Source organism: Salvelinus sp. IW2-2015, linkage group LG30, assembly GCF_002910315.2.
Source record: "Salvelinus sp. IW2-2015 linkage group LG30, ASM291031v2, whole genome shotgun sequence".
In the NCBI taxonomy this organism is placed as follows: Eukaryota; Metazoa; Chordata; class Actinopteri; order Salmoniformes; family Salmonidae; genus Salvelinus; species Salvelinus sp. IW2-2015.
This window is the reverse complement of record NC_036869.1, coordinates 15,758,171-15,771,910: the sequence shown is the minus strand read 5'-3', so window position 1 is coordinate 15,771,910 and position 13,740 is coordinate 15,758,171. Positions and strand designations below refer to the sequence as shown.

Here is a 13,740-nt window from a genome sequence, read left to right as displayed (position 1 = left end):
AACAACCTGATAGCTCTTCTTGTGTGTCTCTCTCTCTGTCTCTCTCGCTCTCTCTCTGTCTCTGTCTCTCTCCTCTCTAGTGTCCGGCTCTATGCTGCCTCTCCAGGGAGGTCACAGTGAGGGGCTCCTACAGATCGCCTCTCCTCAGGGTCAGATCATGACCCCTATAACCCCCACGCCGCCCCCCTCCACCCCAACACACGGGCTGCCACATGGGCCACCACAGACCCCCCAGCCACCCCAGCTCCCGTCTGGTCAGAATGGATACAACAGCTCCAAACACACACAGACACAGGCTGCGTTCCACAGTTAGTACTGCCATATGGTTCACACACACACACACACACACACACACACACACACACAAACACTCAGGGAGCAATACACAATTAATTTCAATGGCGTGATGAATCGTCATATTTAAAAGTGTAAAAAGAAATCGAAAAATTAGTAAAAATGCAAAATGGTTATTTGCTAGATTGATGTGCCTGTTGTTAACTTGTATTTATTTTTTCGGAATTCAGCAACTTGGACAGGCAGCAGCACAGCCTCCTACACTCCTGTAGGACCCCAACAACAAAATGGGCGTGGCCACCAACAGCCTCCTCTCCACCATCCAACCCACTTCTGTAAGTTAGGCAGTTACAGTAAGTTATAGTATGCAAGCCCAAAGTGTGTCTCTGTCTTCTGAGGTGCTTTTTTTGGATATTGTTAGGAAAAGTTAGGGCTGGGTGATATGGCCAAAATATCATATCTTGGTATTTTTTACATTTTGGACGGTATTTTATGTTTTTGAATAATAAAAGTTTAAATTTGCTTTCTGAGGAGTGTGTGACACTAGGGTGGCAACACATATATTCAAAGTAATTTCAATGGGTCTTTCTCCGTTCTCATTGTTTTATACTGTTCAATTCAACTTCAACCTAAAACAATTGATATATTTTTGCATTTCCTGCACTCATTTTGGGATCATTTCCACACTGCCACATAGGGCTGCACGATATAAGCAAACAATCTAGGCCTTATTTTTAACCAAATGTTGAAATTGCGATTTGACTTACGTTTTGGTGAACTGTTGGAATCATTGAAATAGAATGATTATTCAAATTCTATTGTTAAAATATAAGAGTGGGCACTTTGAATATAGTGTTTCACATGACAACGAATGAAAATGCCAGGGAGGAGTTATTGTGACAGGGTAGGAACCAAAGTGTTGTTAAGTGTTTCCTAGGGGACCCTATACTCTTTGGTAACATTTAATGTTTTCTCATAGCTACTTCATGTAGCTAACGTATTCATGCTTCGCATATTCTTCTTTGATTTAGAAGATATTGTTGACTCAATAAATGTATTTGTTAGGTAGCTTGCTAACTAGCGATTATTTATTTTATTATCCCTTATTTTACTGGGTAAGTTGACTGAGAACATATTCTCATTTACAGCAACAACCTGGGGAATAGTTACAGGGGAGAGAAAGGGGGATGAATGAGCCATTTGGAAGCTGGGGATGATTATATGAACAGATTGGGAATTCAGCCAAGACACCAGTGTTAACACCCTTACTCTTACAATAAGTGCCATGGGATCTTTAGTGACCACAGAGTCAGGACACCTCTGAAAGACAGCACCATACACAGGGCAATGTCCCCAATCACTGCCCTGGGGCATTGAGATATTTTTTTAGACCAGAGAAAGGAATGCCTCCTACTGGCCATCCAACATCACTTCCAGCAGCATTTGGTCTCCCATCCAGGGACCAACCAGGACCAACCCTACTTAGCTTCAGAGGCAACCCTGCAGTGGGATGCAGGGTGGTATGCTGATTAGCATTAGTGGCTAATGCGATTTAGGCCTAACTTGCTAAGAAAATAAGAAACACAAACAAATATTGTAATTATAGAACGCTAGTGGATTTCTATTAAGAAGCAAAGTGAAAACAGCATCGTTGTCATCAACAATGTTGCTTGTGCTGCATTGACCTTGCAGACTCAATTCATGTGAAAGGGGGCGGGGCTAAGTCTGTGTGGAAAGTGGCATGGAGAGAGCGAGAGTGGCGAAAAATTACTCAAATATCGGAGTAAATTGTAAAAATGTAAGTTACACATGGCATATCACATTTAACAAAACAAACATTTAATACCGTTATAGAAGGTCAAGTAAAAACCCAAATCACTCCAGGCATCAATAACGGTGTATCGTAAAATATGGTACACCGCCCAGCCCTAGCAATAGTGTATGTTTGGTAACCTGTGTCGTAATCTACATCTTTTATTTGTTCACCTTTTAGGGTCTCAGCATCATGGCTCGGCTTCATTTCCTCCCCCTGTGTCCAATCATCCAGGTTAGACAACACATACACACGTTCGGAAAGTATTCAGACCCATTCAATAATTTTGTTACGTTATAGCCTTATTCTGAAATTGATTTAAATAAATGTATTCCCTCATCAATCTACACATAATACCCCATAATGACAAAGCGAAAACAGGTTTTTGATTTTTTTTGCAAATGTATTAAAAATAATAAACAGAAATACCTTATTTACATAAGTATTCAGACCCTTTGCTATAAGCCTCGAAATTGAGCTCAGGTGCATCCTGTTTCCATTGATCATCCTTGAGATGTTTCTACAACTTGATTGGAGTCCGCCTGTGGTAAATGAAATTAATTGGACATGATTTGGAGAGGCACACACCTGTCTATATAAGGTCCCACAGTTGACAGTGCATGTCAGACCAAAAACCCAGCCATGAGGTCGAAGGAATTGTCAATAGAGCTCCGAGACAGGATTGTGTCGATGCACAGATCTGGGGAAAGGTACAAAAAATGTCTTCAGCATTGAAGGTCCCCAAGAACACATTGGCCTCCATCATTCTTAAATGGAAGAAGTTTGGAACCACCAAGACTCTTCCTAAAGCTGGCTGCCCGGGCCAAACTGAGCGATCAGGGGAAATGGGTCTTGGTCAGGGAGGTGACCAAAAACCTGATGGTCACTCTGACAGAGCTCCAGAGTTCCTCTGTAAGGTTGGGAGTGTTATGCTCGTCATTTGAACGAGGAGACCAAGGTGCAGCGTGGTAGGCGAACATCTTACTTTTATTAAAATGAACACCGAAAAACAACAAAATACAAAACTAACGTAAAGTTCTGCAGGCTACACAGCAACTATACAAAATCAAGATCCCACAAACTAAAGGTGGAAAAAAGCTGTCTAAGTATGATCCCCAATCAGAGACAACGATCGACAGCTGCCTCTGATTGGGAACCATACCCGGCCAACAAAGAAATCGGAAAACTAGAATGCCCACCCAAATCACACCCCAACCTAACCAAATAGAGAAATAAAAAGGCTCTCTAAGGTCAGGGCGTGACAGGTAGAACCTTCCGGAAGGACAACCATCTCTGCAGCACTCCACCAATCAAGCATTTTTGGTAGAGTGGCCAAACGGAATCCACTCCTCAGTGAAAGGCACATGACAGCCGCTTAGAGTTTGCCAAAAGCACCTAAAGGACTCTCAGACCATGAGAAACAAGATTCTCTGGTCTGATGAAACCAAGATTGAACTATTTGGCTTGAATGCCAAGCGTCACATCTGGAGGAAACCTGGCACCATCTCTATGGTGAAGCATGGTGGTGGCAGCATCATCTGTGGGAATGTTTTTCAGCGGCAGGGACTGGGAGACTAGCCAAGATCGAGGGAAAGATGAACGGAGCAAAGTACAGAGAGATCCTTGATGAAACCTTGCTCCAGAGCACTCAGGACCTCAGACTAGGAGGCAGCTTCACCTTCTAACAGTACAACGAACCTAAGCACACAGCCAAGACAACACAGGAGAAGCCTCGAACATCTCTGGAGAGATCTGAAAATAGCTATGCAGCGATGCTCCCCATCCAACCTGACAGCTTGAGGGGAACTGCAGAGAAGAATGGGAGAAACTCTCCAAATACAAGTGTGCCAAGCTTGTAGCGTCATACACAAGAAACCTCAAGACTGTAATCACTGCCAAAGGTGCTTCAACAAAGTACTAATTAAAGGGTCTGAATGCTTATGTAAATGTGACATTTCAGTTTTAATTTTTTTGTGAATTTGCGAACATTTCTAAAACCTGTTTTTGCTTTGTCATTATTGGGTATTGTGTGTAGACTGACAAGGGGAAAAAACAATTTAATACATTTTAGAATAAGGCTATAACTTAACAAAATGTGTAAAAGGTCAAGGGGTTGAATACTTTCCAAATGCACTATATGTAGATGTATAGATGCACAAACACTCTGCTATCCACATCTTTGTCCGTGTGCAGGACCAGAGTTCTGGTGCTCCATCTCCTACTTTGAGATGGATGTCCAGGTGGGGGAGATGTTCAAGGTGCCGGCCAGCTGCCCGGTGGTGACGGTGGACGGCTACGTGGACCCCTCAGGGGGCGACCGCTTCTGTCTGGGCCAGCTCAGCAACGTCCACCGCACCGACTCCAGCGAGAGAGCCAGGTCTGTGCTCCTCTAGTGCCATCTCTATATCAATAAGCATGCTAGTTCTTACCTTGCCACAAATGTCTATTTTGTATGTCTGTGCTGTTTTGGCTCAGAAATGTTGATTGGTATATCTATGCCTTTTTGCAAACTATGTATAGGTGTATATCTCTCGTTCATAATCATGCCATTCCTTGTCTCTATCTGTTTGTACCAGTGGCAGAAGACCCACTCTAGCAAAATGCTACTTCTTTTATTGACTGAAATATAACACTTTAATACAACTTATATTCACTTGTACTCATCATTTTCATCTCTCCCTCTCTCTCACAGGTTGCACATAGGTAAAGGAGTGCAGCTGGAGTGTCGTGGCGAGGGAGATGTGTGGATGCGCTGTATGAGCGACCACGCCGTGTTCGTGCAGAGCTACTACCTGGACCGAGAGGCAGGCAGAGCACCAGGCGACGCAGTACACAAGATCTACCCCGGCGCCTACATCAAGGTGAGGAACACAATGACTTCTGTCTGTTCTCTTTGCAGTTGTTTGACCTCTCGATGAACTCTTCCTATAGGAATTTGACTGGACACTGATGACTCTCTGTAGGTGTTCTGACATCAGACTGTTCTCTCCCCTGTAGGTGTTTGACCTGAGACAGTGTCACAGGCAGATGCAGCAGCAGGCAGCTACAGCACAGGCAGCAGCAGCAGCTCAGGCTGCCGCGGTGGCCGGCAACATCCCCGGGCCAAGCAGTGTTGGAGGCATTGCCCCTGCAGTCAGTAAGTACAATGTACAGTGTATGAGATATGCACAGCCTTAGTGTCTTTTATTTACATTTTTCCATTAGGCTATTGTGAATTTATAACCTCTGTTGAATGACAATGGGTTCAAGTATTGACCCCTGTGGGACACCACTGACTATACCAAACATTAGGAACACCTTCCTAATATGGAGTTGCACCCGTGCTCCTTTTGTCCCATTTAACAGCCTCAATTAGTCGGGGCATGGACTCTACAAGGTGTCAAAAGCGTTCCACAAGAATGCCGTCCCATGTTGACCCCAATGCTTCCCACAGTTTGGTTAAGTTGGTTTAATGCCCTTTGGGTGGTGGACCATTCTTTATACACAAGGGAAATTGTTGAGCGTGAAAAACCCATCAGCGTTGCAGTTCTTGACAAACCGGTGCGCCTGGCACCTACTACCATACCCCGTTCAAAGGCACTTAAATATTTTGTCTTGCCCGTTCACCCTTTGAATGGCACACATACACAATCCATGTCTCAATTGTTTCAAGGCTTAAAAATCCTTCTTTAACCTGTCTCCTCTCTTTCATCTACTCTGATTTGAAGTGGATTTAACAAGTGACATCAATAAGGGATCATAGCTTTCACCTGGTCAGTATATCTCTTAATGTTTTGTATACTCAGTGTCACGATCGTTGTTAGAAATGGACCAAGGCGCAGCGTGCATAGAGTTCCACATGTTTTAATAAATTAAACTTACCAAAAACAATACAGAACAAACGAAACGTGAAGTAAATGCTGTGTTCACAGGCACTACACAAAAACAAGATCCCACAAACAACAGGTGGGAAAAGGATGCCTAAATATGATCCCCAATCAGAGACAACGATAGACAGCTGCCTCTGATTGGGAACCATACCAGGCCAACATAGAAAAGGAAAAACTACCAAAAGAGAGAAATAAAAGGTTCTCTAAGGTCAGGGCGTAACACTCAGTGTATACCTCATAGGGATGGGTACGATTATTCAAATATTTGAATATCCAAACAGATGTTAGTGTTCAATTACTTGAGAGAGTATACCTTTTTTTAATACAAAATATATAGACTCATTTTAACTGTGAAGGCTTTCTCAATTAAATACAATTATATGTGTCATTGCTACATAGAAGGATATACCATGACATTTTCAATTCTTAATTTTATAACACCTCAGACTTTTTGAATGTAGTTTTTATGACGTGCGCCCCATAAAAAGGCATACCTTATAGCCATACAGGTGATACATGTGTAGCTTGTTGTTGGCACTACCGTCAGAGGCTCCATGTGTATCAAGTGACGTGGGAGATTTCTAATCAATGCAAAATGGAATTACAATTATGGAATTACGTTGACTAAATGAGAAGGCTACAATGATCAACCAACAGGTAGGCTGTTGTTTAATATGAATGAAGATGTAGACAAGGACTGGGAGCTCAGCAAAATAGCCTCAGTTAGCCTTGGTACATTAGCTAGCTAGCTGGCTAATTTAACAGGCTACTGTAGCTAGCTAGATTTTTTACATTGATTTGATGCAGTCAAGACAGGCACTACCAGATGGTATGATAGGAACCTATGAAAGCAATACGTTTCTCTATCTAGCGCGAGTCGGTTTGGCTACTTTTCTCTCTCCCTCTCCCTCCATGCCACACAGATTGTCACACACACTCCTCCTCTTCCGCCGCTCCCCCACCCTACTGCTGAAACAAGCATGCACTCTTAGAAAAAAAGGTGCTATCTAGAACCTAAAAGGGTTCTTTGGCTGTCCCCATAGGAGAACCATTGGTAGAACCCTATTGGGTTCCATGTTGAACCCTTTCACCAGAGGGTTTTACATAGAACCCAAAAGAGTTCTACCTAGAACCAAAAAGGGTTATCCTGTGTGGACAGCCGAAGAACCCTTTTGGAAACCTTTTTTCTAAGAGTGTAGCGTAGCGCACCGGTTCCCTCCCGAGTCATGCGAGCAACTCCCCATTGAAGAACTATTATTCTAATAGTGAAATCCTTTCAAATGCCGATCCCTAATACCTCACTTCCCCTCTCTTCCAGGTCTTTCTGCAGCAGCGGGGATAGGTGTGGATGATCTCCGGAGGCTGTGTATCCTGCGGCTGAGCTTTGTGAAGGGCTGGGGCCCCGACTACCCCCGGCAGAGCATCAAACATACCCCCTGTTGGGTGGAGGTACACCTGCACCGGGCTCTGCAGTTGCTGGACGAGGTACTACACACCATGCCCTTGGCCGACCCAGGACCCGCTAACTGAGTGGAAGGAAAGATGACAAGTTAAAAATCCATTCTGGGTTAAAAACGTACAATCATACACACACTGATTTCCCCATCTTGATGATACATATAGACCGATACATGCAGATAGAACCACATACAGGCACATGCATGTTTTCTTTCTATTTAACGCACACAATCTAGAGCCACTCAAAGCCCCACAAAGGCTAACCTCAATCTCTCCGTCACACACAGACACACACTTAAGCAGCCAACAATCACTGCACACTTCTAACCACTTGTACGGTCTCCCACAATGCCATGCAACCACTAACCAAACCACATGTCTGTGGGCATGCAGACATAAAGCTACTGATGTCCTTAACATACTTTCAATATTTTGTGAACATTCATTGTTTTTGCACAGCTCCCACATGCTAAACACAAACACTACAAAGCAGCCCAGACCCCTGAATTACCTTTCATAGAAGTTCTTTATTATAGTATAATCAGGTAACTTTAGTGAATATGTCTACTGAGTAATTTATGTTTATTCGTCTTCTGTTCTCTACAGAAATAGATATGCACTGTAGAAATCTAGGGATGTGTTTCAGAGATGTGTAACATGGTACACTTTGGTACTCCTCATATGCACACACAATCCACACTTGCTTATTCCCACACACACACACACACACACACACACACACACACACACACACACACACACACACACACACACACACACACAGGTCAGAAATCCAGAGATGACCCAAACCCAGGAGGACTAAAGAACTTTACCCAAATAACTTGTGAATAATATGACCTGGTCACACACACATCTCACACAAAAAAATCAGATGTGGATTCTAAGGTTAACCTAGAAGATTTACAGAGTTTTTGGCAAATCCAGACCAAAACCTGGGTCACAGAACCAAAATGGCTTGGGACCTTAGAAGAACACCAGAGTGATGGAACCAGCGTTCTAATGAACCTAGCCAGCCAACCTTTTGTCATATCTGTGCTTGTGTTGTGTTCTCCTGTGTGTGGATCTCAAATCACATAGTTAGTCATTGTTAACATTGTTAGCTCGTTAGCCCTGTAATAGCACAGGGCACCTTTCTCAAGCTAATTTATTTTCTTACCAAAAGATGGAGAGAAAAAAAGCCCCAAAATGTCAGCTTTAAAAGTGGTGTTTGTATTTGTGATGAAGCAGTACAGTGTATGTAACCAAACAGTTTGCCATATGGTGGAACTCACCAAAGCCAGAATACCTCATGATAACAGTGTAAACCCACAGTTTGTCTTTCAGCCAAAACCTCAGACTCTCAGCATTTCTCCTCTTGTAAGTTCCCCCTTACAGCCTCATATCACATTATGCCTGTATCACCAAATCAATATAAAATGGAATATGTAGTGGACCCTCAATGGAGCCTTGGGGAACACCAAGAAATAATCCAGGCCGTAATACAGTAGTTGCTCAGATTTAAAATCTTAAATCCCGTGACTCGTGGGAATAATATTTTGAGTAGACCCAACACAACTTTTTCAAATGTCATATTAATAGGATGTCCCACTTTTGATAGAATGATTCATTCTCAGTCAATTTAAGTTAGTCCAGAATAATATCACTTATACAGTGACTTAGGTCACTTTGGATAAACATAAAATGTATCTTTACTTTTTTTGCATTCATTTAAATCAGGTACCCTAGTGTTGGTAACAATCAACCTCAAGCCTACTGAAGTGAAGTTATGACTGATGCTCTAACGTTGATGCGTGATACGATATGAAAGCTAATCATATAAGACGTAACACATTTTCTACAGTAGTAGAAAGTAGGCTTCAGGATTCATGATTTTGGGTTGAAGTGCCTGGACTGAATGCAAACCTTCACCCAATCCAGGGGCAGGAACATGAGTGCTTTTATTTGCTCCTTCCTGTGCTCTGGTGCATTTGATACCTGTGCCTTTCCGTTCTCCCAGTCAAGCTGTTTAGGAATGTACTTCAGACGCCAGGGTTTATGTCATTCTTAAGTGGGGCCTCTCCAAAGCATGACTATTTTCTCCTCCAGTCGGAGTGGGATTTCTACTAAGCCTACATGTTGGCAACAATGCTCAAGGTCAAGGTCAAAAAGGTGTTCTCGCTGTTTTGGGAGAATCTCAATAGCTCTTTTAAAATCTGTAGTTGAAAGTCTATTCAACAATTATTTTCAACAATGTTAGTGGTAGTTTATTCAGTAATACAAGAGATTTTGTTGAAAGAGAAGCCTCACTGCAGGGTTGAAAAAGTTGGCTCCGGTTATGTTGAAGATAGAAGTAAGCCTTCATGTAATTGTTGTCATTTAACACAACTGCTTTAAAGTGAACAGCCATTTATACTCACTGTTTGTGATTAGTGCCTTTAGTTTTAGTCAAAGTAGATGATACACCTCACACTGGATTGTAACACACAAACTACACTTTGTCTTCCTTTGTAGATATACAGTACCATGATATACTGGTTGTCATCTCGATAGTTTTATCCCTTCTGTTGAGTGTGTTGGTTGGGGGGGAATGGATAATAACACAGCTCAAGTGTTTGTACATGCCACTGAGTTTTGCTGATCAATTCGGGCAGTGAAGCAATAAGAAGTGAAATGTGTTGAGCTCAACAGCCCCTGAGTTAGATTGAGACCGACATCTAGTGGTTCCCTCAGGTACTGTGTTACAGCCCCATTGTAGGTATTATTACATAACACTTTATTATTGTATCAGGCTGGTATTGGATTAATACTGTTTGACAGTTATACCCCAAATATCCATATAGCCATTGTTGTGTTGTTTAGCCTTACTGAACAATTATGTTACTAAGGTGTCTAATATGAATTGGAAAACTTGCTGCCCCTTGAAACTGCCCATGCACTCCACACACCTTTGTCACAGTTTATTTCATTATTTGTCACTTGGGCTCGGCATGTGTCTGGGAGTGTTATGTATTCAGGGATGAAGAGAGGTTTAAAACTATTGTTGCTCCATCTATGGCTCTGCTTATCGTAGTGCTATATTTACCCCACTACATCTCCCCTCAACCAGCGCTTTAACCATTTGAGACTAGGGTTGCAAAGCTACCGGTAGTTTTCCAAAGTTACCAGAATCTTCAGTAATTTTGGTAATTAATAGAAAGTCTGTGGCAATTTATCTTAACTTTGGTAACTTATACTTGAATGACTTTAAAAAGATGTATTCATATATATTATTCCTTTTTTACCTGTGTCCATATTGTCCATGAGTTTCTAGTAGATAGACCATATAATTAAACAGAAAATAGCCTAATTAATGAAAAAAGCATCTAATCAACAATGCCATTATTTTCATTTAACTCTGCAACTCTTCCAACTATTGACTTTTTTACAACTGCCACCAATTTGATGCCAAAACATTGACAACAAATACATATTGACATAGTAAAAACAAGTCTATTTCATGCTGAAACCCTAATATTAAATATCAGTGGTATTCACTAAGTTGATGGTTTATATTTAGGATAATGTTTTATAGCTTTGGCATTCTATTTTATATTTTACCTGTGATAAAGCCACACAGAGTGCCAGAGGTAATTACAGACACCTGTGATAATATGAAGTACCCAAAAGGGCCACTAGATGTATTTTGATAGATTACAGAAAATTCTTGAAAGATACCAAAATTCTGGTCGTTTACTGGTAAACTTTGAAAGTTTCCAGTAATATACCCTCCCTTTGCAACCCTAATTGAGACCCATGTCATGTTCCTCTGCATTTGACCACATTCAAACTGATACCTGTCACCAAAGAGAACGTGAGTGAGATGATGGTCACTCAACAGGAATCATACATCATTCCGTACATAAATGATCTATTTCGTTTTAAAACAGAAAATATAATAGACAATATGTTATCAAGTGTGAAATTACTCAATTTGGCTATTTTATGGTATTGTTATTTCTATTATTGTTGTAATTGTAATTATTTTATTGTAAAAAGACGTGCTGCTCTTGTAATGTTGACTGTACACCAAAGTGAAATAAAAATACAGCATTGTCATTTTAATACAAACTTTTTTTTGTCGTGTTTTGAGACTTTGACTTTTCATGTTAATTTAGTTCCAGTATTCAAGTCCTTAGGGTACAAATTCTGAAATGTTCATCTACAGTGGGAAATATTTGGTAGAGGAAACTGCTCTGAGGCAGAGTTAAAGTTTCTGATAAAAGGAACGTTGCCCCAAGGCAGAGTGAAAGTTTCTGCTAATGTTGTACAGTATGTATGCAAGGCTTCTCCTACAAGACATTTAAAGTATGAGGTTTGAATTGCCTTTATACAATAGTCATAAGTGTGTCATGATCTTCATACCCTTATAAAAGCGGTTTAAGATTGTGATTGATGTTATTCCATGGTTAGTGTAACACTGTTAACCATGTCATTTCGTTGTTATATTGGCTTTGCAGCCACTCCAATCATTTTTCTTATCTCACAGAGCCAGACAAGTGTCTCTGAATTTAGCATAAAAGTAATGTAAAGTCTGGCAGGTGAGATTAGCGTTTCCCAAACAAATAGAATTAGTCGTCTCTTCTCACAGTCGCTGTATCTCTGCCACACAGCAGCTTTGAGGAGAGACGATTATTCTAGTGGCCATAGGCTTCCTACTGCTCAGGTTGAACACTGGAGGACATACTTTCTCTATCACACAGTGCCTTCAGAAAGTATTCATACCCGTTGAGTTACAGCCTCATCTCTTTACCCCACACATACATTACATTTTATCTGTAAGGTCCCTCTGTTGATCAGTGAATTTCAAACACAGTTTTAACCACAAAGACCAGGGAGGTTTTCCAATGTCTTGCAAAGAAAATTATAAAAAAGCAGATATTGGATATCCTATGAGCATGGTGAAGTTATAAATTACACTTTGGATGGTGTATCAATACACCCAGTCACTACAAAGATACAGGTGTCCTTCCTAACTCAGTTGCCGGAGAGGAAGGAAACCGGTCAGGGATTTCACAATGAGGCCAATGGTGACTTTAAAACAGTTATAGAGTTTAATAGCTGAACTGAGGATGGATTAATCACATTGTAGTTACTCCACAATACTAACCTAATTGACAGAGTGAAAAGAAGAAAGTCTGTACAGAATACAAATATTCCAAAACATGCATCCTGTTTGCAACAAGGCACTAAAGTAATACTGAAAAAAATGTGGCTTTTTGCCCAGAATGCAATGTTTGTTATGTTTGGGGCAAATCCAATACAACACATTACTGAGTACCAAGCCTCATATTTTCAAGCATAGTGGTGACTGCATCATGTTATGGGTATGCTTGTAATCGTTAAGGACTGGAGAGTTTTTCAGGATAAAAAGATTTATGGAATGGAGCTCGAGGAAAATCTGGTTTAGTCTGCTTTCCACCAGACACATGGAGATTAATTCACCTTTCAGCAGGACAATAACCTAAAACAGAATGCCAAATCTACACTGGAGCTGCTTACCAACAAGACAGTGAATGTTCCTGAGTGGCCGAATTACAGTTTTGACTTATATCTGCTTGGAAATCTATGGCAAGACTTGAAAATGGTTGTCGAGCAATGATCAACAACCAATTTGACAGAGCTTGAAGAATTTTAAAGAATAATGGGGGGAAAATTGTACAATCCAGGTGTGCAAAGCTCTTAGAGACTTACCCAGAAAGACTCACAGCTGTAATCACTGCCAAAGGTGATTCTAACATGTATTGACTCAGTGGTGTGAATACTTATGTAAATTAGATATTTCAGTATTTAATTTTCAATAAATTTGCAAAAATGTCTAAAAACATGTTTTCACTTTGTCATTATGGGGTATTGTGTGTAGAAGGGTGGAAAAAATGTGTGTAATCCATTTTGAATTCAGGCTGTAACACAACACAATGTGGAAGTAAAGAGGTCAAGAGGTATGAATACTTTCTGGAGCCACTTAAGTCAGCCATACCCATTCCCTTTTAGTAGTGGCAGGAATTGATGACAGATTGGGAAGAAAGCACCATATGTTGCATTATCTTTCAGTTACTTAGGCTATCTATCATTAACTGTATATCAGAGGAGGCTGTTGGGAGGAGCTATAGGAGGACGGGCTCATTGTAATGGCTGGAATGGAATAAATGGAACCGAGTCAAAAGTGGTTTCCTTGTGTTTGATACCGTTCCAATTACTCTATTCCAGCTATTACAATGAGCCCATCCTCCTATAGCTCCTCCCACCAGCCTCCTCTTTTCTACATCC

The 13,740-nt window shown here is 41.1% G+C and overlaps 1 protein-coding gene across 5 annotated transcripts in view; it reads left to right on the top strand.

Annotated features, from left to right (window-relative positions):
- Window positions 1-13,740, top strand: part of smad10a (SMAD family member 10a) — a 40,468-nt gene that overhangs the window by 23,797 nt on the left and 2,931 nt on the right. Inside the window, exons 6-12 of one of the 5 annotated variants that reach the window (XM_070436107.1) lie at window positions 81-308; window positions 525-647; window positions 2,288-2,341; window positions 4,301-4,484; window positions 4,800-4,968; window positions 5,105-5,243; window positions 7,295-7,461. In XM_070436107.1, the coding sequence (XP_070292208.1) occupies window positions 81-308; window positions 525-647; window positions 2,288-2,341; window positions 4,301-4,484; window positions 4,800-4,968; window positions 5,105-5,243; window positions 7,295-7,461 (1,064 nt within the window). Of the gene's footprint in view, window positions 1-80; window positions 309-524; window positions 648-2,287; window positions 2,342-4,300; window positions 4,485-4,799; window positions 4,969-5,104; window positions 5,244-7,294; window positions 11,542-13,740 lie in introns of those variants that run through there. The other 4 variants (XM_023974971.3, XM_070436108.1, XM_023974969.3 and 1 more) reach the window with 4 other exon arrangements.